The sequence below is a fragment of the Taudactylus pleione genome, unplaced genomic scaffold, assembly GCF_031769625.1.
Source record: "Taudactylus pleione unplaced genomic scaffold, aTauple2 ptg000194l, whole genome shotgun sequence".
NCBI classification, from domain to species: Eukaryota; Metazoa; Chordata; class Amphibia; order Anura; family Myobatrachidae; genus Taudactylus; species Taudactylus pleione.
Window position 1 is genome coordinate 1,374,159 of NW_028284596.1, and position 25,251 is coordinate 1,399,409.

General features: G+C 45.2%; 1 protein-coding gene across 2 annotated transcripts in view; it reads right to left on the reverse strand.

Moving 5' to 3' along the window:
• Nucleotides 1–218: 218 nt before the first annotated feature.
• The window catches only part of LOC148518977 (uncharacterized), a 30,877-nt gene continuing 5,844 nt past the window's right edge, over nucleotides 219–25,251 (reverse strand). The window contains exons 3-11 of one of the 2 annotated variants that reach the window (XM_088476785.1): nucleotides 24,094–24,312; nucleotides 18,999–19,136; nucleotides 17,743–17,987; nucleotides 14,639–14,795; nucleotides 10,467–10,614; nucleotides 6,261–6,380; nucleotides 1,678–1,748; nucleotides 1,418–1,420; nucleotides 219–365 (exon numbers count right to left, since the gene is read on the reverse strand). In XM_088476785.1, the coding sequence (XP_088332911.1) occupies nucleotides 274–365; nucleotides 1,418–1,420; nucleotides 1,678–1,748; nucleotides 6,261–6,380; nucleotides 10,467–10,614; nucleotides 14,639–14,795; nucleotides 17,743–17,987; nucleotides 18,999–19,136; nucleotides 24,094–24,312 (1,193 nt within the window). In that variant the 3' untranslated portion in view covers nucleotides 219–273. The remainder of the gene's footprint in view (nucleotides 366–1,417; nucleotides 1,421–1,677; nucleotides 1,749–6,260; nucleotides 6,381–10,466; nucleotides 10,615–14,638; nucleotides 14,796–17,742; nucleotides 17,988–18,998; nucleotides 19,137–24,093; nucleotides 24,313–25,251) is intronic. The other variant, XM_088476784.1, reaches the window with a different exon arrangement.

The window sequence follows — 25,251 nt, forward strand, 5'->3', positions numbered from 1 at the left end:
GTCTCTCTATAATGTAATCCCTTATAACCATATTAAGCAGAATATTTATTATTTATATATAGCAATGCAATTATCAGCCAAATATATGCAGACCAATGGAGCTTGCAATCTAATTTTGCTGGCTAGCACAAAGGAAGACATCAGCCGTCCACACTGGAGGGCGCCACAAGATAACCGTACTCGCTTTCATCACAGATGGACCGGAATGGTACGTTTTCTGATTTGCGCTACAGGCTGCGGCGTTATATCATTATAGAAGCAGCCAGGACATTGTCAAAGTGATAACCAGGGATTCTGCTTTGTGTCTTCTCTCTGGTGATAGCCGGATAACAAGTCTTCAGATGGAAGAGTGACAAAATGGCGCCCTAGAAGGAGAAGACATGTAAGTGTCAGTAACAGGAATTCACACGCACATAACTGTACGCCAATCGCTCTATGTGCCGTATGATGCCTATGGAGAACGCGGTGAAACCTTCAAAAATGGCAGGTTTGACGGCATTTCAGTGTTATTATATCCCGCCCCATGAGCTGAGAATATGCTGCCAGTCTGAGACTGGCACTGGCAGTGTCTAGGCGCAGAGTCTGTAGGGATCCCGCAGATCATGACCCTCTCGCTGCCCCCCAGATGTGACAAGTAGGGAGCAGAGTTAGATGTAACCAGGAGAAGTGCGGCAACAGCGGGCAGAATAGTCCAACTTAACCGAGGTCACGGGCACAGAATGGGATCAAGTGCTATGGCAAGGAAACAAAGAACAACTCAGGAGTCTGGTACACAGGTGTCAATCAATAAAAGAACAGGGAATGCTGGAGAAGGCAATGAGAGATGTTAGGTTTCAGTTACACTCCTCCAGCTGCTGATCACGTGGCTGCCCCTCTAAGACAGAGCCACGGACACTCCTAGGGGAGGAGCCAGCAAGCGTGCAGGAAGACACTGGAGCGGGAGACCCCATGGGGGCACACTCCACACCGCTGGACCCGGTAAGCTGTAGCGGAGATCTGTTTTGTGACATCCATATCGAAATACACTATTCTAATTGATGCATCATTAAACCTCTTATGTCTTATACTATATTAGAGTGCAAGCACACAAGGATTGCCCTTATTACATGTATCACCACTGTACACTGCAGCATTTTGCATTCCATTGATTGAGCAGAAAGCACATCTGGAATGTGTAATAGGGTGTGCTCGCTGCCAGCTAGAACAAAAACCTGTACAGTATATATTCAAAACCCTTCTACCAAGGAAAAACTCAGCAACGCCCCTCATAAAGGTACTCTGTGCCCCGTTTTAGCTCTTTTCCAACTAACTTCCCTTCTGCAGCCCCTGCGGACACTGCCTTGCTGATCTGCAAAGTTGTGCGCTTCCCTCTGTAAACATGGGCATCATGTAACAAGATGTCATTTGTACTGAGGACCTGCTTGTAAATCACTTTTATTGACTTCAGGGTTTAGAAATAAAATACAGTCATTACAGTTTATATGGATGATAATGGTTAACCAAATAGCATATGTTTGGTCATTAACCGCATATGAGATCACATAATTATTCATTGTTTTTTTACTGTTTCAAAGTGTTGGAAAGATTATTCGACACAAGTTTTTAATTTAGTTCCTGTGCGGAATTCTTTTCATGGCCTATTAATGGATAATAATGGTGAAATGGCCATTACATTACCTGCAGAATTCTTGAACTTAGGACTGTTCTGTGTGTGACAACCAGCAGATGACCTTAATATTGTTGTACGCCTAAAACATGAACAATGACATTACAAAAAGTTATATTAACTAAACGGGATAATGTACAGGGTGTTTCACCCGCTATTGGCCTTAAAGTTTTTCTTAAAACTTTTAAAGTAAGTGATGTAATTTAGTGAAATGTGAAACAGACATACCTTGGTCTATGAGACACATGAGGAATTCATAGCAAGTGCTGAAAGTGTTCACCATTAGCATCCAGGCCAGCTGGTCACGCATGCGCAAAGTGTAAGGCCAACTGTTCACCACCCCAGTCAGCAGCTCAGTCCAAAATTCAAATCTGGGATCCACACCAACTGCCAGTGAAGATATAACCAGTGAGGATGGCAGTTGGTGTGATGCCAGTGAAGATGGCAGTTGGTGTGATGCCAGTGAAGATGGCAGTTGGTGTGATGCCAGTGAAGATGGCAGTTGGTGTAATGCCAGTGAGGATGGCAGTTGGTGTGATGCCAGTGTGGATGGCAGTTGGTGTGATGCCAGTGAAGATGGCAGTTGGTGTGATGCCAGTAAGGATGGCAGTTGGTGTGATGCCAGTGAAGATGGCAGTTGGTGTGATGCCAGTGAAGATGGCAGTTGGTGTGATGCCAGTGAGGATGGCAGTTGGTGTGATGCCAGTGTGGATGGCAGTTGGTGTGATGCCAGTGAAGATGGCAGTTGGTGTGATGCCAGTGAAGATGGCAGTTGGTGTGATGCCAGTGAAGATGGCAGTTGGTGTGATGCCAGTGAGGATGGCAGTTGGTGTGATGCCAGTGAGGATGGCAGTTGGTGGGGTTCCCCTATTTGAATTTTGAACTGTGCTGCAGCCCCACCTCTGGAGCCGCCACTGCTAATCAGTAGGTATTCCAGCTTCTGACAGTAGTGTTGTGTACTGTGGCGTCCACATTCATCGTGTCTGTGTTATGTGCCGTTTATGAAACTTTATCGACTCTTCCAGTACGTCTGGGCAATAAATGCGCATTCTCAGCTGTGTACCGGTTCATAACACACAGACACCAGGTGGGGCATTGTCAAATTTCACTAAATTACGTCAATTACTTTAAAAGTTATAAGAAAAACTTTGGGGCCATTAGCGAGTGAAACAGCCTGTATTAGATTAGAGCTTCATACTGTAAGCATGACTCAGTCAGATAGCAAAGGTAAAATATACACAAACATATTATTCTCTTTTATGTACTGTACTATTTAGCAGCCTGTCAAAACAACGGATCATTGTCCCCCGATATGTCCCGTTTGAGCGCTCAAGTTGGTTGCTTTCTGGTCATTTCTGATAGCCAGCTCGGGGGGCTGGGAGTAGAAATGTCAGTGCTGGCTGCTGTGCGCGCCCGAACGGAGCAACAATGGAATTGCTCCACTGGTGCCACCTAGTGGCTGCCGGTGCGCAATACACTTGAATTCACCCCATAGAGGTGAGGAGCAGTGTTAGTCTTATATATATATATATATACATATACACACACATACATACAGGGTTCTGTAGAGCTGTACATAGGGGATACAACAAACCACACCAACTATGTAAGTACAACTTTGACAGATTGGCACATTTACAGGGAGCCAGTGTAGAGACTGGCAGAGGGGGGGAGGGCAGCAGTAGAGCAACAAGAGGAAAGTGAGGGGGGGCAGCATTATTATTATTATCCTTTATTTATATGGCGCCACAAGGGTTCCGCAGCGCCTTACAAAGTACAGAAACAAATGAGCACACAAGACAACAATTATTAACAGTACAGACAATGCAGGACAAGTACATGATTTATAAACAATGCTGCATAACACCTCAATAAGCAGCAGGGTGTCAGTAAGCAGTTTTAGGTGCCATTGTGAATGAAAGTAAAAGTAAGGCAAAAAGAAGCACGTGAGGAAAGAGGGCCCTGCTCGCGAGAGCTTACATTCTGAGGGGAGGGTCAGACAAACAGGGGTGACACAGATGGGCTAGATAGTGAGGAAGGAGCATAGAGTAGTGGGTTAGGATGAGCGCTGGAGAGCATTGAGGAAGAAATGGGTCTTGAGGGCCCATTTGAAGATTAAGAGCCAGGAAGCCAAGTGATGGAGGAATTTTGCAGGAGCAGTGGTGTCAGAGGGGTAAATCCAGGGTTTGGTGATGGCAAGGAGAATCAAGGCATTGCAGATGAAGTGCTCATGAACAGAGACCAGTTTATTATAGACAAAACTGGCTTTCCAGAGGGAACAGGAGAGAGGGACAGAGTTAAGAGGCGAGAAGAGAATGAGATTATTAGGGTTGATGTAGTGTGGAGGTGATATTGATCTAGAGAAGGAGGATAAGGAGTGTGGGGATATGTGGCTGGCTTCTGAATGAGGAAGGGTGACAGCAGGTGGTGGGTAAGGTGGAGGTTTAGTGTGATGTGGGGGGGGGGTTGAGGATAGGTAACTTGGAGAAAAGAGAGGGTGCAGAGTTTAGTGGTGGTGCAGCAGGACCATGGTGGAAGAGAAGTTAATAATATTGGAGTTGTGGGAGATGCAGTGGAGAGAATCATATGTGATGAAGAGAGACAGGGGAGGGGAAGGAGGGGGAGAACGTAGAGGGGACTATGGATGGAGAAAAGAGGTGAAAACTGGTGGTAGAGGAGAAAATAATGTAGCAGCTGAGTGAGGGAGGAGTAGAAGAAAAGAGACATCGTGCAGATGAGGCAGTTGGGGGGGGGGAAATCAGTAGTAGTGATGAGTGTGAGATGAGGGAGCAGTACAGGTCAAAGGTCAAAATCAGATAAAAGAAAGAACAGTGCTGGAAGATGTAAAGGCACAACTACAATAGTATATTATAACCAAAAAAGGAGGAGTCTAGAGGTGTTCAAGTTGCAAGACTTGAGAATTAGTATAAAGTATGAATATATTAAAAAATAAATAAAAGGTATAGGTGTGAAACAATGGCAGATACTACAGTGGTATAAAGATAAATTGACAGTGGTATTGGAATGATTTAAACAATGTAGAGAAGAAACGCAAACATACAAGTATTAAATGTTCAGTGAGCAGGTAGTTGCTTGCAATGCTGAAGCAGGGTGTTGGCAAAAGGTGGGTCCAGGTTATAATGGAAGCTGGTTGCTGAGTAGCAGGGTTTCCAGAAGCTCAGAAGATCCTTTGCTTTTTTCCAAGTTATAGAGAGTTCTTTTAAAATATTGTCCTCCTGTCTTCCTCCTGCAGAACTCCTGACTAACTCTTTAAGTTATGCTGTACATGTAGTCCCACTTAGAAAAAAACCACTTTGAAATAAAACCTAGCAGCCTTGTACAAGTCTAAAGCCTTGTGACCTACTGATTATATAGTTGAGCATAACATGTGTAGTCACTGATTACTCCCACCCTCAATACCCTCACCCACACCAGATACAAGTCATAAAATTCTAATACAAACAAGCAAGGCCAAAACAGCATCCCATGAAGCTAGGAGATAAGATCTGACTATATAATTAAATTTAAAGTTACTCTGGTGTTTACAGATATTAATTAAAGACAGTATACCCAGCAAATCAGAGAATTCCAGACAGCATTGGTTTTTCTATAATAGATGCCTGGTGCAAATATATGATTACCCAGCATGGCTGAGGATAGACTGAAGAGGGGAGAGGTAGGAGTTTGGAAGGCCACAGAGCAGGTGGTGACAGTTATCAATAAGGCCATGAATGAGTTTTAGCGGCTTCCAGGGTGAGGAAGCCTGGTCCTGGGGTGGAAGTGGCAGGATTGGCAGAGGGGAAGTGGGAGGCTCATGTACTAGCTATACGATCATACAAAACAGATACCGCCGGGAACTCGCCGGTGCCTGCAACGCGCAGACTGTTACATTTGCCCCATAGCATCTGAAGTTATTTTAATGTGATTAAATACCTTATGAAATATCCCAAGCAATAATCTGAAGAATTACACCTCCTAATTGAGAATTGGTGCATTTTAATTATTTTTTGTCATTTATCTATACTAATATTATAAGAACGCTGTGTTCCAAGTTGGGGCAAAAACTACTGAACGGATTTTCATGAAGATCCCTAGAAATAACCGGCACTTTGTTTCATCTCCATCCGTCCAGATAAAGCTGAGCAATAACAAGAACAACATTTATTGACATCATCAAATACAAGGGATATTTCCTTTCTATATTTAAACCTAGCTTCAGACAATTGGCGTAGTGGTTAGCATCGCTGCCTCACAGCTCTGAGGTCAATAATGCAATTCCTGACCAAGACATGGTGTGGCGTTTGTATATTCTCTCCGTGTTTGCGAGGGTTTCCTCCGGGTACCCAAGCACCTGACAAAATAATAGGAAATATGGACTGTTAGCTCCCCTGGGTCAGGGACTGATGTGAGTGACTGATATATTCTCTGTAATGTGCTGCGGAAAATGGAGGCGCTATATAAATAGCTGATAATAAATGTTAATAATAATTATAAATGTTCCAGTTATTTCATGCTACACCCGTGTCACTGCTCAGCATACTGTTACTATACTCAGCATGATACTTATATTATAAAGACAGGAAGATATAAATACCTGATTGGAGGCAGAGTCAGCTCTCTCATATGCTTCCATCTCTCCAGGAAACTCGCCGACAATCTCTTCTTCTTATTGTAGTAAATTAAAACCTTCATGAGGTCGGGATCTTTCCTGCATCTATTATCAAACCAAAAACAGACAATTGTAGCTAAAGAGTAAAGACATTGGCTAATAAAAGACATAAAACATAAAATAAAAGCTTAGGACTGCTCTAAGCAGTCCTCCTGTTACAAAGGTGCGTCTTGATCCTGCCGCACCAAACGAACAACTGAAGTCCTATGGCTAGGGGTGGGGTATATACAGGGATGTACTGGGCTGTATATCAGCCCTGGCAGTCCGCCCTGCACTCGCTTGTGCAGGGGGGGGCGTGGCTCGCCCCTGTCTCTTCCAGGTCCAGCACAGCCGCCGCCGACCCATACATGCCTCCATCCCTTCCGTCTCCGTGAGATCATAATGATTCCAGAGCCGTGGGATGGAGGGCGGGGGACTCTTCCTTCCCCCCCCTCCTCGAGGCCGGTCCTAAGGCCATCGGCCCTTCTGGCATATGCCAGAAGTGCCCGATGGCCAGTCCGGCCCTGGGTATATATGGGGAAGGACCCGGAGCAATCTGGGAGCAGAATCTTTAACTGTTTGGTGCCTGGTCTTCCAACCATAATATCCCCATGGTATCCCTGTGGACCCCGAAGAAGAAAGGCATACTACTGTTATCTAAGGGCCTGATTCACTAGGGAACGCACCTGCGAATGCAATAGCGATTACGCACGCAGTTCAACGGGGACAGTATGCTAATCCATATCTATCGCTATGCCACCGCAGCACTACATAAGGACGCCCCACTTTACCTTACACACATCCGTAATGTTTAGCAAGACTGCGAAACCATCGGTACAATTGAGTACCATCGTAGCCTCACGTACACTTGCCCAAGCTCTGACCTTACTCAGAAATTGCTACAGTAACGCTACCAGGCCTCAGGCTACGCAGGGCATCGCAGTGGATAATCTATGTAACAGCATTGTAATGCACTGCCACGCCTGCGTTCTCCTGACCCCCCCCCCCGTCACCACCCACAACGCCACTTCCGGTCAATCACTCTGCGATTGGTCTGATTAGTCACTGCAGTCGCAGTCCCGATGCATACGCATGTGCAGTGCGCAACAATCGGACGATTGCGTGCACAATCGCAGTTGCGTACAGTAGTGAATCAGGCCCTCAGTTTAAAATTACTCAACTAAATTGATGATAACAGAGAATAATAATTAAGAGGGGGGAAGGCTACTAATTACTGAGATCTGTTGGAAGGGCCGGGCCAGCTGCTGAGGGGGACAAATGTATCCCTTTGCACCGTGTGGCGCCTCTTCCCGATTCCGCTTTCATTATTTTGTTTCCCGATTTGCAATGCTCCCATCAGTACCCAGGCCCCGCAGCTGTCTCAACGGCCCTGGTTATGCAGTGCGGAGTGTATAAAGTACTCTGGGCCTGATTCAGAGCCGGACGCTCTTTCAGTGCCCGCCTATTGTTTTTTTAGAGCGGCCTCCTGGCCGCTCGCATAGCTGTGGGTGACCACCCACAGCTAGTGCGAGCGGCCAGGATGATGGTCATCGGACTTGCGATGAGACCCTTGTGATAGGGTCTCGTTGCTGCAAGTCCCAGTAAACTTCTTGCTCTTACAGAGCAAGAAGTCCACCCACTGACATCACTTGTGATGTCAGTGGGACCGGCCCCAGACGGTAGGCATTCCCATGGGAATGCCTCCTTCTGGGCAGTCACGCCCCCGGCACGCCCACCAAAGGGGGCGTGCTGTCACTCACCATCGACAGCACGCCCCCTTTGGTGCGAGACCCGGAGCGACGGCTTGCCCCTTGCCCAACATCGACCCGCTTGCGAGCGGGTCAGAATCAGGCCCTCTGTGTATGGGAACCTCTCCATGTATATCTGTGAGTGTTATTAGCAGCTTCTCTATGTAAGGCAGCTTGTTTTAAATTTAGTGGCACTTTAAAAATTATTTTATCTCAATTACTTTTGGAAGCTTTTAACACTATGGGCACCATTAATTAATGATCTGGGCATGACATTACCGCCCATGATCGCATTGCAAGACGCGAACCTTACGCTGGAATGTATCATCTGGCACACGCAGGGACAGGGGTTCCCGAGAGCTGCCCAGGCTACGGCGCATGCGTAGTCACGCTGACTGCGCATGCATGGCCCCAATTTCTGGGGAGGAACCCTCTTCCGGCTAATTATGTGAAGTGTAGCCCATAGGCTACAGCAGCTTGGGGGCCAATATCCGGAATGCATCGAATACCCCATCGGTACTTGCTGCGGTTCCTCCTTCATACGTCTGGGGAAAATGTAATATTTGTGGTTAACCTCCGAAAACTGTTTTTTCGGAGATATAGCCGCAAATATATAATGATAAATGGGCCCCTATATAATCTTATTAATGACTAAAACAGGTGACAAAGCATCACTTATAAGAAAATAAATCTGGAACCGGAGATATACTAGTTTCCGGGGACCATTTAATGGGCTGAAGAATGCTGTATTTAGAACTTGCATTCAAAATTAGCAATTGTGCACCCCACCTGCTCATGCCGCTCCATCCAGCACCCCCAACTCCACCATCATCAGTATTATATTATATTAATGTAGTGCTAACATGCGCCGTCAGGGAAACAGTATACAGCAATGTACAATGAGAAGGGAGAGCATATAATGTATAATTCTATTTACAGTGATACAGTAATTAGGGGGTTAGCAAGGCAACAAGTAATACAGAAAAAGATAAACATTACATAAGTAACATGGATGCTGTAAAGGTGGCCCTGCCTATTTATATAGGAACTTGCGACAGTGCCTTTATGATAAATCAGTCAGGTGAGATAGATCGCTCCCCCAAATACACACAGTCCCCCCCAATACACAAATCACAGTCCCCCCAAGACACCTCACAGTCCCCCCCAATACACCCATCACAGTTCTCCCTAATACACACATCACAGTCCCCCCCAATACACAGTGCATGTACGGTAATCAGTCAGGTGAGATGGATCACCCCCAAATACACACAGTCCCCCCCAATACACACATCACAGTCCCCCCAATACACACATCACAGTCCCCTCCAATACACAGTGCATGTACGCTAATCAGTCAGGCGAGATGGATCGCTCCCCCAATACAGCGAGGGCCTGATTCAGAGATTTACGCTAATGCAATCGCGGCTGCGAAAATATGCTAATGCTTCTAAAGCTTACCCGGGACACCCACCGCTGCCTTCTCTTATCGGTCCGATGTCGCGCACCCAGTGTAAACAGCGGTAACTTCAACGCAGAATGGGCAGCAATGTAGTATTTGCGGAAAGTCTGACCTGTCTCAAACACTGCGTCTCTACTGACATGCAGAGAGCTCTCATGCTGCGAAGGAGATCACAGTGGCTAATTTATACACGCCCATGAAATCGCGTTTAAACAGTCAGACACGCCTGCGTTTGCCTAGCCACCTCCCGTTACCTCCCCTAAACGCTGACTACGTCACTCACTTTGCGATCTTCTGCGCAAGCATAGTCGCAAAACAATCGCTGCACATTCGCAATGGCAAACAACCACTCGCTCTGCGCAAGTATCAGCATGGTGAAAATCACTGAACCAGGCCAACAGTCCCCCCCAATACACACAGTTTCTCAATACACATAGAACCTCAATACACACAGACCCTCAATACACAGAACACCCTAATACACACTGTCCCCCAAATACTCACAGCTCCCTAATACATACTGCAATACACAGCCCCCCAATACACACTACAATACACAGTGCATGTACGGTAATCAGTCAGGTAAGATGGATCATTCCCCCAATACACACAGCACCTCAATACACACAGCACCTCAATACACACAGACCCCCAATACACACACAGTCACCCCCAATACACACAGTCCTTTCCAATACACACAGTCCTCCCCAATACACACAGCTCCCCAATACGCACAGCTCCCAAATGCAGTCACCCCCAATACACAGTCACTCCCAATACAGTCCTCCCCAATACACACAGTCCTCCCCAATGCACAGTCCCACAATACACATAGCGCCCAATACACATAGCCCCTAATATACACACAGCGCCCAATACACACAGTCCCCCCAACACACACAGTCCCCACATAGCTCCCAATACACATTTGCCCAGTACCTCTGTAGCAGCTGCCTCTCTGCCAGGTGATTGAAGCTTAAGTAAGATAATACAATAGCGGCCGATCCTTTCACCTGGTCTGATGGGCTGGAAAGGAGCGGGCACAACAAGTTCACCACATCTATGGACACCATAGCAGCGGAGAGTCCTAAGAGGGAGCGATGGAGGTCAGGAAATCAGTTGTTACAAAATATAATTTATTATTATTAGAACTAGTGGAGTCACACAAGGCACTGGCAATAATAATAATAATAATAATAATAATAATAGTGTAGTCACACAAGCTACTGTACAGAATAATAATAATAGTGTAGTCACACAAGCCACTGGCTATAATAATAATTATAATAATTATAGTGTAGTCACACAAGCTACTGTACAGAATAATAATAATAGTGTAGTCACACAAGCCACTGGCTATAATAATAATTATAATAATTATAGTGTAGTCACACAAGCCACTGTATAGAATAATAATAATAATAGTAGAGTCACACAAGCCACTGGCTATAATAATAATAATAGTGTAGTCACACAAGCCACTGGCTATAATAATAATTATAATAATTATAGTGTAGTCACACAAGTCACTGTATAGAATAATAATAATAGTGGAGTCACACAAGCCACTGGCTATAATAATAATCATAACAATAATAATAATAGTGGAGTCACACAAGCCACTGTATAGAATAATAATAATAATAATAGAGTCACACAAGCCACTGTATAGAATAATAATAATAGTAGTCACATAAGCCACTGTATAGAATAACAATAATAATAATAATAATGGAGTCACACAAGCCACTGTATAGAATAATAATAATAATTATTATACTAACAATAATAATGGTCGAGTCACACAAGCCACTGTATAGAATAATAATAATAATAATAATAATAATAATGGTGGAGTCACACAAGCCACTGGCTATAATAATAATAACAATAATAATAATAATAGTGGAGTCACACAAGCCACTGCATATAATAATAATAATAATAATAATAATAGTGGAGTCACACAAGCTAATGGCTACAATAATAATAATAATAATAATAATAATAATAATAATAATAATAATAATAATAGTGGAGTCACACAAGCCACTGGCTATAATAATAATAATAATAATAGTAATAATAGTGTAGTCACACAAGCCACTGTATATAATAATAATAATGGATTCACACAAGCCACTGGCTACAATAAAAATAATAACAATAATAATAATAATAGTGGAGTCACACAAGCCACTGGCTATAATAATAATAATAATAATAATAATAATAATAATTAATAATAATAATAGTGTAGTCACACAAGCCACTGTATATAATAACAACAATAATAATAATAGTGGAGTCACACAAGCTACTGTATATAATAATAATAAGTGTAGTCACACAAGCCACTGTATATAATAACAACAATAATAATAATAGTGGAGTCACACAAGCTACTGTATATAATAATAATAGTGGAGTCACACAAGCCACTGGCTACAATAATAATAATAGTAATAAAAGTGTAGTCACACAAGCCACTGGCTATAATAATAATAATAATAATAATTATAATAATAATTATAATAATAATAGTGTAGTCACACAAGCCACTGTATATAATAATAATAGTGTAGTCACACAAGCCACTGGCTATAATAATAATAATAATAATAATAATAATAATAATAGTGGAGTCACACAAGCCACTGGCTATAATAATAATAATGGAGTCACACTGGCTATAATAATAATAATAATAATAATAATAGTGGAGTCACCCTAGCCACTGGCTATAATAATAATAGTGGACTCACACAAGCCACTGGCTATAATAATATTAAAGGTGGAGTCACACAAGCCACTGTCTGTAATAATATTAAAGGTGGAGTCACACAAGCCACTGGCTATTATAATAATAATAACAATAATAATGGAGTCACACAAGCCACTGTATACAATAATAATAATAATTATTATAATAACAATAATAATAATAATGGTCGAGTCACACAAGCCAGTGTATAGAATAATAATAATAACAATAATAATAATAGTGGAGTCACACAAGCCACTGCATATAATATTAATAATAATAGTGGAGTCACACGAGCCAATGGCTACAATAATAATAATAATAATAATAGTGGAGTCACACAAGCCACTGTATATAATAATAATAATGGAGTCACACAAGCCACTGGCTACATTAAAAATAAAAATAATAATAATGGTGGAGTCACACAAGCCACTGGCTATAATAATAATAGTAATAATAACAATAATAATAATAATAATAATAATAATAATAATAATAGTGGAGTCACACAAGCTACTGTATATAATAATAATAATAGTGGAGTCACACAAGCCACTGGCTACAATAATAATAATAATAATAATAATAATAATAATAGTGTAGTCACAGAAGCCACTGGCTATAATAATAATAATTATAATAATAATAATAGTGTAGTCACACAAGCCACTGTATATAATAATAATAATAATAGTGTAGTCACACAAGCCACTGTATATAATAACAATAATAACAATAATAATAGTGGAGTCACACAAGCCACTGGCTATAATAATAATAATAACAATAATAATAGTAATAATAGTGGAATCACACAAGCCACTGTATATAATAATAATAATAATAATAATAATAATAATAATAATAATAATAAATAGTGGAATTACACAAGCCACTGGCTACAATAATAATAATAATAATAATAATAATAATAATAATAGTGGAGTCACACAAGCCACTTGCTATAATAATAATAATAATAATGGAGTCGCATAAGCCACTGGCTATAATAATAATAATAATAATAATAGTGAAGTCACACAAGCCACTGGCTATAATAATATTAAAGGTGGAGTCACACAAGCCACTGTCTGTAATAATAATAGTAGAGTCACACAAGCCACTGGCTATAATAATAATAATAATGGAGTCACACAAGCCACTGGCTATAATAATATTAAAGGTGGAGTCACACAAGCCACTGGCTATAATAATAATAATAATAATAATAATAATGGAGTCACACAAGCCACTGGCTATAATAATATTAAAGGTGGAGTCACACAAGCCACTGGCTATAATAATATTAAAGGTGGAGTCACACAAGCCACTGTCTATAATAATATTAAAGGTGGAGTCACATAAGCGACAGGCTATAATAATATTAAAGGTGGAATCACACAAGCCACTGGCTATTATTGTGGAAGTAACAGGATAACTGACGCTGGACACATTAATCCTCTGGCCTGATACTACAATAACATTCCTCACAACACTGTCGCAAAGCCAGGAAGGAGGATAAACTGAGGACACTGCCACAAACCCCCATTCCCTTCCCCTAGAATATCCTGCTCTTCCCGGCAAATTGGGACTCTCACACATAAATTGGGGCACTTGGAAGATATGCATTATTGTAAAAAGAGACTCACACTATCAACAGTCGTATCCAGTGTCATTCTAAACCAGCTATCCTGGGACACAACAGAGCTATATGCTTGTGGGCTGGACACTGGTATAATGACATAGAGAATAGGCTCAGGACCGGTGTATGGGTCACATGACCCTGATGCTGAAAATGATCAAGGGCCTATTGTGAGAAGTGGAGGAGGTGAGAAACAGATGGTGTCCTATAAGGTATATTAAGTGGCCCCCAGCTTCTCTGAGAACCTCCATATATATAATATATAGATATATTAACTAACAACAGCAGTGGAACTCCTCCTGTTTCTGAACCTGAATTCTTCACCTACTGCTGCTGCCCTGGAAATCCTTACGATGGCAGACCGGAGCCTTTCATAAGGTGGAGCTACAGATGATGTCACTCACTGGTCCCTATTACTCATCCAATCAGGAGACCTATATAGCGATTTGGAGGGAGACATAAAAGTGTATAAGTGGAGAAGTTGCCCATAGCTTCTACAGTACCTATTATTTTATAGGATGCAATGGATGATAGCTAGGAGTTCATTGGTTGCTATGGGGAACGTCTGTACTTGTCCCCTTTAGAAAGATTTGATACATCTCCCCCTGACTCCGCCTACTTCATTGTCGGACCAGTGGTTGTCTCTGGTGTGGCAGCTTCTATTTTTGTTAATCAGTGATCCAGTGAGCGGATGTGGGTTACCTGTCCTGGCATGGGTTAATCTGGCTACACAATCCGCGGCCAGTGCCAGTGTGTCGTTAGACTGCGCGGTTTCCAGCAAACCGTTCAGAGTTTGAATACCAATAGCGCAGGTGCAGGATGGATCCTTATCAGAAATTATATGCGCCAACACCACCAGCTGGAAGAAAGATACATACGTGACACATACATAGAAACACACGTTACTGGTACAGTACAGTACTTTATGGTTGGTGGCAAAACCAGGAATGGCTTCCCGATATGTTGCCGTGGCTGAGACCATCTGGAGTGCTTCTGTATCGGTGCCTATGTTGTGATGATTTTCTCATGGGGAACATGAGAACGTACAGTATATAACAGTGAAACAACATTTTTTTTTTTTATTCCACAAAGTATTTTATTTTTGAATAAAGTACTTTTTATATTAAGCTGATAAAATTGTAAAATTTTTACAGCAAACCAGACAAAGGAAAAACATTAAAGCCACATCAGACATAACAAAGTATTATTTAATGATTATAGAGAAGGCAGTCATGGTGCCCATCTGCAGGAGACCTCATAGGTTTTACCATAACGTATTCCAATGCTGGGACAACTATGTAGAATGTTTTTTCCTATCACTCTCCCATCACTTACACCAGAAGCCAGATGGAACGAATAACATTACTGAGGCAAAATCCAACGGGGTCTCATTGCACCAGGTTCCTATTGGGCCTTGAGATTAATTGATCAGCACCTTTATGCTACAAAGTTTTATTTTCTTTATAGAGAACTATTTGTATTGAAGCAATACCCCCCCCCCCCCCTCCCATCCCATGATGTGTGTATTTAGCTGTACAATCCTATTAAAGGAAATAATACAGAAAGTGAACCAATCTCACAGGGTTGTGCATTTTATGAGCTCAATGGATAAAGCGCTAAACAGACCGTGACATTTACACCATTAATCTCCCTTCTCCTTTGCTCTCCGGCCCGTTGATCCTAGAGATAGATATAGCGGTGATATTATGTTTGTTTCTATAGGTCAGCAGGATACACAGCCTTTGTTGCTATGGATGTAAAGGGCTATGAAGCTTCATAAGGAGGTGACTGGTGACTTTTCAGAATGTTCATGCTGAATTAAAGGGACACTTACATTATTCTCAGCCATAAAGCCCAGATGTGTATATCTAGTACATATCTTTCATATGGGTTGTGTAAAGGATGCCGGTGCTTGGGATCCCAAAGCCGCCATCCTGACCAGGTTATAATCCCGATGTGGAGAGGTGAGTATCCTAACCCCTAACCCTCCCCCCCTGCTGCCTAACCCTAATATCCCCCCACTAGTGCCTAAACCTAACCTCACCCTGCCCGGTGCCTAGCCCTAACCGTCCCCATAGTGCCTAACAATAACCCCTAACCCTCCCTATAGTGCCTAACAATAACCCCTAACCCTCCCCCTAAGCCCGCTACTGACCTTCGGGATGCTGCCGGTTGTCTAAGCTCCAGCACCCCGCATGTCGGGATACTGAACGTATCCCCTTTTAAATATGTAGAACAATACATGTTAAATTAATTTGTCATGGCTTGCCCACTTATTGCAGAGGGAACCGAGACAGTACTGCAGCCTGAGGATCAATATTCCCGAAGCCAACTGCATCTACTCTCATTGCCGTATGTGGGGTCAGTATGGCGTTAATGCACCACATTCACTGAGTTATATGAACAGAGGGCCTGATTCAGAGTTAGACGCAAGTAAAACATAGGGCGCAAGCACCCAATGTTTCACTTATGTGCATACGTCCCAGACGATGACGTTGGAGAAGATGGTTATCGCCGTCAGATTCAGATCCATGCAGTTCCGATAGGCGTCCCTGTGCAGTAACAGGGGGGTGCGTAGGAAGATGCAGCTTCAGTGACACTGGCAGCCAAATACCATCAGACTTGCCCAGAAGTCCGATGGTGCAGCTGCGGCAGGAGTTGCAGCTGCTACTGCTTAGCTTTCCCCTCTGTATCAGGCCGAGGGGGAGGTGAACCCTACCGTAATCTGACTTTCTTGTACATCATTGTTACATGTGGGTGTGTCCTCCCCTCTCTGTCCTAAAGGTATGCAGTCGGGAAGCCGGCGGACCTAATCCCGACAGCCGGCTTCCCGACTGCTTAATTCCGGCGAGGGTTAAATGACAGGCGTCTAAATCTAGATGCCTGTCATTTTACCGATGCTGGGAGACAGGCGCCCGGCATCCCAATTGAAGGGATGCCGGGCACCGAGCGCGGATAGCCGGGAGGGAGGGGAGGGTTAGGTTTAGGGTACCCGGGGGGGACTTAGGGTTAGGCACCCCCCCGGGAGGGTTAGGCACTGGGTGGAAGGTTAAGGTTAGGCACCCCCCTAAGGGAGGGTTAGGGGGTAGAATTAGATTAGAGAATACTTACCTTGGACGATCAGGATTTCCTCCTCTGCTGGGATGCCGCTGTCGGGATTCCAACCGCCGGGCATGGGTCCGGCGGTAAATCATACCGATTCCGTTTTAAACAGCAAACACACATCACAGATTCCTGCCCATATCTAGAAGGCTGATTAATGAGGCAAAAATCGCAAGAAGCAAAGCATTGCAAGTCAGTTACTTTCATCCAGACATGGATTGATCAGTGTGGACTTGCCAATCTATACAAAGCATTTCTGTGTTGTACAGATACTGCAGCCCAATCACTCAGACTAGGGGGTAAATGTACTAAAGTGAGAGTTTTTAGAAGTGAGCATTAAAAGTGATGTTGCCCATAGCAACCAATCAGATTCTACTTAACATTTAACTAGCATCTTCTAGAAGATAATAGCTAGAGTCTGATTGGTTGCTATGGGCAACATCACTTTTAAAACTAACTTCTGAAAACTCTCACTGTAGTAAATTTACCCCTAATTGTGCTTTACACCAGGGGTGCACAGACTTTTGTGACATGGGATCTGTGTAGGTTAGTCTACAGGATTTATTAGACTCTCCCTTCATTCCCCTTTCTGCAGTGATACAGGCGCTCTGCAGCCCCGAAAAAAATCATCAGCTCTAACAAGTGTTCAGGTAGGACCGTGGGACAAAACACACCGGTGATATTCCGGTGCTTATCTCCTGTACCTGAAATGCCGCAAGAGCCCTGTGATTCTGATTGGCGGATTGTAGGAATGGGCCAAAGTCACCCCATGTCACTCCTCCACGCTGGGCAATTTCCGATTGCTGGCTTGTGCTGTTGAAGGCGAAGGTGGCCAGGGCGGATCCTGCGGTCAGACGAACCTCTTCATTGGACGAATGCAACAAGAGGAGGATGTGCCCGTACCTGAACTCTGAGTTCCTGCCAAGCAGCTCCAGGTTTCCACTATGCCCTGTTCAATGTACAGAAGATGGTAATTACATGCTGCAGCCAACTCGCACAAACACAAGAGACTCAGATCCGCGTTTAAAAATACGAGTACAAATATTTACATTCTATATTCACAATATCAACATTATGTCCAAGTTTGGAAATGTCGACATTCAGACCATGTTGACATTCTGGTGGGGACTGAGGGCCTGATTCAGACTTGGGAATAGAGTGAGATATCTCTCTCAACTGATCATCTTGGTGACACCATGCTGCACTGCAGGTGGAGCAGATTTAAAATGTGCAGAGAGATTTAGATTTGGGAGGAGTTTCCAAACTGACATCTAAAATGTAGAGTAATAATAAAGCTTTGCAGTATTTGTGGGCTACATGTAAAAGCAGTCAGTATTTACCCTACATGCAAAAAAAATAAAAAATATGTATTTACACCCCTTGCATTGCAACATGGTTTGTCCAGGTACACAGTTAAGTGCTAATTCTCACTCTATTCCCAACTCTGAATCAGGCCCTGAATGCTTTGCATTCTGGTGCTTAGTACATATGGAAAATGCGGTAAAATTTCAGGGGTTTTACTGCATTTTCCCTTTTAGTACATCCCGGCCTTAGGATGAATAATGCTGCAGACCACAGTCCCTCTAATTCTCAATAGGGACTACAGTCAGATGTATTTACGTCAGACTGTAGATGGTGTTTGCTGCTCTGTAGTTTCAGAGGACACGGGCGCTGATTCCCAGTTGGGAACAAAGTCAAACAAACAAGTAACTATGCACCTTGGTAAAACCATGCTGGGGTGGAGGGGGAGGGTTTATAATTAATGGGGGGATATTTCACAGTAATGATAAATAGTCCCCTAAATTAGATGTGCCTCATATACTGTATATATATGAAATGTCCCAAACTAGACAAGGACTGCCTGTGGTTACAATGGTATTGGTCTGATTGTCTTTACATGTACGGAGCAAAACTTCAGAAATGCTCTATCATATGAAGGTTGTGTCCTTAGAGACCTTACCTAGAACGGATGCTGCGATTGTCAGCGCCGCCTCTACCTGTATGCGCTCAGACTGAGCGTGTCTCATTAGCGCTACCAGGAACTTCAGCCCGTGAGACGTAGCCACGGCGCTCTGGTTTTTGGCATGTGGCATAAAACCTAAAAAGATATCAGATATTCGGTTGCGTATATATAGCACTGAGGAGTATGTACTGTAGGCGTGCTGCTGCGGGGGTTGTGTCTCCTATCACTAAGTCACTTTCAAATCCACTTTTTTTTTGGAGTATTTTCAGTACAGCTTTACCAAGCCCCAGAATAAAGATGGCGTTAGCCGCTGTGTCCTATGGGCTCCATTTCCCAAAAATTTCCAGAAGAGGGTACAGCGGACTGCACATGCGCTGCGGGATCCCGATATAGAAGTGAAGTAACCGCGGGGTTGCCGGCATCAGCAAGTGCATACACACTTGCAGATGCCGGCAGCGACGAAACGAAGTCGGGGGGCCATGCTGCATTCGGCCGCATGGCCCCCCGCTAACGGTGTCGCCCGTCGGATCGGCATGCAGGTCCGACGTGGGATGTCACTGGCGAGCGCGCATCGTCAGCGACATAATGGGTACACGGTGGCCGATGTGGAGGATATGGCCGGATTGGGCGACATATCGTCTAGTGTGTACCCAGCTTTACACATGACAAGGAGCCTCTGTCCCTAGATGTGATTATTGATACATTCGGGCGGTACATAATTTATTGATGACGCGAATAGCAGCGATAAGAAATTACAATTATCAGGTCTAAAACACAATAATTGATACATATGCCCTTAATTGTTCATGTATAGTCCAGGTTACTACTCATTTGTAGTGTCCCCCCCCCCCAATTCCTCCAATCCCCACAGGTGGCCGAGGTGGGAGCAGGCAAGATCACAGGCGGACAGGCCGGCTCTGCTCATGAGAGCTTACAATCTAACGACATAACGTTATACATTAAGGAGTTGTGACACAGTAACAGTGTCCGTTGATAGATTCCCATTAATAAAGCTCAGCTTTGTGAGTGTAAACAGCATCAGTCACACACTCACAATGCAATAAAGGGACAAGTATGCAAACAAGAGGATTGTACACAAATACTGGCCGGCAGCCAATCGCGTATCACACACAGCAGCTGAAAGTGCGCTGGAAACATTTCACTGGCACCTGACCCTCTGCCTCCTTCCTAGCTTACATATATAGCACCTGTACCTGAGCCGGACACAAGTCCACAAGTGGGCGCCTCTCGCCATTATCAGCACACTGCGCTGGTGAAAGTCATCGCAGACCGTGCCTGACACCTGACCCTCTGCCTCCTTCCTAGCTTACATATCTACCAACTGTACCTGAGCCGGACACAAGTCCACAAGTGGGCGCCTCTCGCCATTATCAGCACACTGCGCTGGTGAAAGTCATCGTAGACCGTGCCTGGCACCTGACCCTCTGCCTCCTTCCTAACTTACATATCTAGCACCTGTACCTGAGCCGGACACAAGTCCACAAGTGGGCGCCTCTCGCCATTATCAGCACACTGCGCTGGTGAAAGTCATCACAGACCGTGCCTGGCACCTGACCCTCTGTCTCCTTCCTAGCTTACATATCTACCAACTGTACCTGAGCCGGACACAAGTCCACAAGTGGGCGCCTCTCGCCATTATCAGCACACTGCGCTGGTGGAAGTCATCGCAGACCGTGCCTGACACCTGACCCTCTGCCTCCTTCCTAGCTTACATATCTACCAACTGTACCTGAGCCGGACACAAGTCCACAAGTGGGCGCCTCTCGCCATTATCAGCACACTGCGCTGGTGAAAGTCATCGCAGACCGTGCCTGGCACCTGACCCTCTGCCTCCTTCCTAGCTTACATATATAGCACCTGTACCTGAGCCGGACACAAGTCCACAAGTGGGCGCCTCTCGCCATTATCAGCACACTGCGCTGGTGAAAGTCATCGTAGACCGTGCCTGGCACCTGACCCTCTGCCTCCTTCCTAGCTTACATATATAGCACCTGTACCTGAGCCGGACACAAGTCCACAAGTGGGCGCCTCTCGCCATTATCAGCAGACAGCGCTGGTGAAAGTCATCGCAGACCGTGCCTGGCACCTGACCCTCTGCCTCCTTCCTAGCTTACATATATAGCACCTGTACCTGAGCCGGACACAAGTCCACAAGTGGGCGCCTCTCGCCATTATCAGCACACTGCGCTGGTGAAAGTCATCACAGACCGTGCCTGGCACCTGACCCTCTGCCTCCTTCCTAGCTTACATATCTACCAACTGTACCTGAGCCGGACACAAGTCCACAAGTGGGCGCCTCTCGCCATTATCAGCACACTGCGCTGGTGAAAGTCATCGCAGACCGTGCCTGGCACCTGACCCTCTGCCTCCTTCCTAGCTTACATATATAGCACCTGTACCTGAGCCGGACACAAGTCCACAAGTGGGCGCCTCTCGCCATTATCAGCACACTGCGCTGGTGAAAGTCATCGCAGACCGTGCCTGACACCTGACCCTCTGCCTCCTTCCTAGCTTACATATATAGCACCTGTACCTGAGCCGGACACAAGTCCACAAGTGGGCGCCTCTCGCCATTATCAGCACACTGCGCTGGTGAAAGTCATCGCAGACCGTGCCTGGCACCTGACCCTCTGCCTCCTTCCTAGCTTACATATATAGCACCTGTACCTGAGCCGGACACAAGTCCACAAGTGGGCGCCTCTCGCCATTATCAGCACACTGCGCTGGTGAAAGTCATCGCAGACCGTGCCTGGCACCTGACCCTCTGCCTCCTTCCTAGCTTACATATCTACCAACTGTACCTGAGCCGGACACAAGTCCACAAGTGGGCGCCTCTCGCCATTATCAGCACACTGCGCTGGTGAAAGTCATCACAGACCGTGCCTGGCACCTGACCCTCTGCCTCCTTCCTAGCTTACATATATAGCACCTGTACCTGAGCCGGACACAAGTCCACAAGTGGGCGCCTCTCGCCATTATCAGCACACTGCGCATGTGCCGATGCAAGTCATTGCAGACCGTGCCTGGCACCTGACCCTCTGCCTCCTTCCTAGCTTACATATATAGTGCCTGATTCTGTGTCAGCACCATAGGCGTGCGCAAGTACTGGCACAGGAGGTTCCCCCTCTGCCGGGTCATGGACTACCCCCCCCCCTCACACCGGGGCATACATTTCTCACTTGGATTCACCTGGCCATCCATCGAGAAGTCTATGTCCCATTGAGAGGTGTGGATGGGGTTGTCCATGACCTGGTGGAGGGGCACCCCCTGTGCCGGAGTCTGCGCACGCCTATGGTCAGTACCCATAGAAACCGATATGGGCTGCGGCTGCTGTCAGTAATGGGGGGACTGCTCCTCCAGGTTACATTCGGGTGATACTTAATATTTGCGGGTATCCCCTGAAAATGCATGTGTTCAGGGTATATGCTACAAATACTGAGATAAACAGGCCACTAAGACTTGATCAGTATGGTGTATGGTAGACAATGACACTTAGGGGCCTATGTATCACAGTATATTTGCAGCAGATTCCCTGAATACATACTTTTTCGGGGGATACCCGCAATATCCCTAAGACATAACAATGAGGGACTGCAGTAGATATTTCCAATACCTCTCTACAATCATTCAAACGGAATGGGTATGAAATAATGCTCCCGTCAGCGGCAGCCCGACAGGAGCAGAGTGCGACGCAGCGGAAGCCCGACAGCGCTGGAAATCCCGATCGTGGATAGGTAAGTATCCACTAACCTAACCCCCCTAACCCTAACCCTCCTTAGGTGTGCCTAACCCTAACTTCCCCCCAAGTGCCTAACCCTAATCCCCCCTCTAAGTGCCTAACCCTAACCACCCCCTTCCCCGCTACCTAAACCTAAGTCCCCCCCGGGGGTGCCTAACCCTCCCTCCCCCTAGCCTAACCCTCCCGGGGGGGTGCCTAACCCTAAGTCCCCCCCGGAAGCCCTAAACCTAACCCTCCCCCCCCGCGGCGCCCGGCATCACTACGATCGTGATGCCGGGCGCCGGTCTCCCGGCGTCGGGGAAATGCTGGCGTCTACATCTAGACAACCGGCATTTCACCCATGCCGAGATAAGACAGTCGGGAAGCTAGCTGCCGGTATATAGGCAGTCGGCTTCCCATTCAAACGGGCTCTCAAGACCCACTACTTCATTAAAGCCTTTCAGCTCTCATCCTAACTTGCTGCTATATGCTCCTTCCTCCCCATCTACCACTCTGTGTCATCCCCCCTTTTTGTCTGCCCTTCCCCTTTAGAATGTAAGCTCTTAGGAGCAGGGCCCTCTACCCTCTTGTGCTTCTCCCTACTTTACTTTCATCTACTTCTTACTCCCCACTAGGGCACCTAACACTTGGTGGCTTATGCTCGGCTGCTTATGTGGGTGTTGTGGTTGCTAATGTAGCAATGTATATTATCCATGTCCTGGTCCTGTATTCTATTGTATTATACTATAGGTCTTTGGTCACATAATTGTTTATATATTTTGTAAGTCGCTGCGGAACACTTGTGGCGCCATATAAATGATAATAATATCTGCTGCTATCCCTCCGTTTCCTGCATCAGCCGCCGCCCTGATAGGTCTCTATGGGGGCTGATGCGCTACCAAATGTACAAAGCTCCGGCATGCAATGCCTTCCAGTGCTTGGCCCGTGCTGCTGACACCATTTCTCATAGCGTTAGCCTAGAATCGCCTATGAGCTTCCCTTTGCAGGTTTTTTTGCAGGTCCGTAGCGCAGTTGACAGGGCAATGCGGTCACACTACTTCTTGGTAATCGCCGGGATGGGCTCCTGTCCCGGTTACTCACGAATGGTATGTCCTAGCAAATAAAGATTCCTTATGGCTGCAAATTGCGGTGATAAGGGATCGCTATTTTTGGGGGCAGCCTGCAAATAATATATCCGCCCCCAAATCTTTGAGTGGTTGCTACACATTTGTACTTGTGAATAACCTCCAGTATAAGGCTGTGTTCTATGATGTCCCTACATTTGTTACTGTGAGGAGAATTGGTGCATTCAGTACATCACAAATAAACACTTATTATATGGAGTTCACATACCGACTCCCAGACAGATGTGCTGAAGAGCTTGGATTGCACCCAGCACCACATCCTCCCGGTGACCTCTCAGGAGGCGTACAAGATGGAGGGCTCCATTAGCGGACATCACAGCATTCCTCAGGTTGTAGGGTCCTTGTACTAGAACGGTCAGACCTCTGGCTCCAATCAGATTTAGTACGTAAGACGGGGAGGAGAGAAACTCAACCAGCAAAGTTATACCTGGGAAAACAATATGATGATTTTCTGGCCATAACTGCTAGCTGTTGCTGGCAGTGATGGTGAGGCACACATGGAGATGGGTCTGAGTGCTGGAAGCCTGTCTCACCCCCTCCTCACTGTAACCCTCCCCTCACTACACTAAGCTAGAGTGTCCATTTATTCTCCTACCTGCATCACTGTGTCTTCTCTTGCTGCTGCTGATTGAGCTATTTCTCTAAACACCGCAGTGCACTTCCTGGTCACATGACACATCCAAGGTGTCCATCAGTGCTCAAGGGCACACCCCCCATGCTCAGAGGCATGCCTCTATTAGATCTCTTTCTGTGCAGCTTACTGCCTGTGGTGTGACCCCGCCCCCAGCTCTGCAAGCAGTGCCTGACTATACAGAAGCGAGGCTGAGCTGCTGCTGCCTCATCTCCCTGCAGTCCCAGGGAGCTCCACAAAGCTGGTGAGTGTTAATATCTTATTTGTATTATTCTAATCATTTTTATATCAACTCTTAGGAATATGACTCTGCCTCCCCTGACTGCACGTCCGTGGTTGCTGGATATATGAGTCTACAAGAGTAGTACAGTGTAGAGTGTGCCAGCCCATAAGATGTGGCGGATGCCCTATCCCTGCCACTCCTGCCCCATTAGCCCATTCTCCCCCTTCTCTTTACATTGCATAGATCTATGCTCAGTTGCAAAGAAACCAATAGGAACCATCAATGGCAAAATAGCAAGTAGACATCGATGACTACCAACTATGCAAAGGATGACCATCAATGGTTTGACCACCCATACAATAAATAACAGATTTGCCAATCATGAAAGGACCATCATATTATTAATAATGGTCGGCAAATTGGCTGATCATTACTATACACTAGCAGTCTATAGCCCCGATTGGTCGGTGAAATCCAACATATTGGACAACCTGAATGACTGATTCTGATCA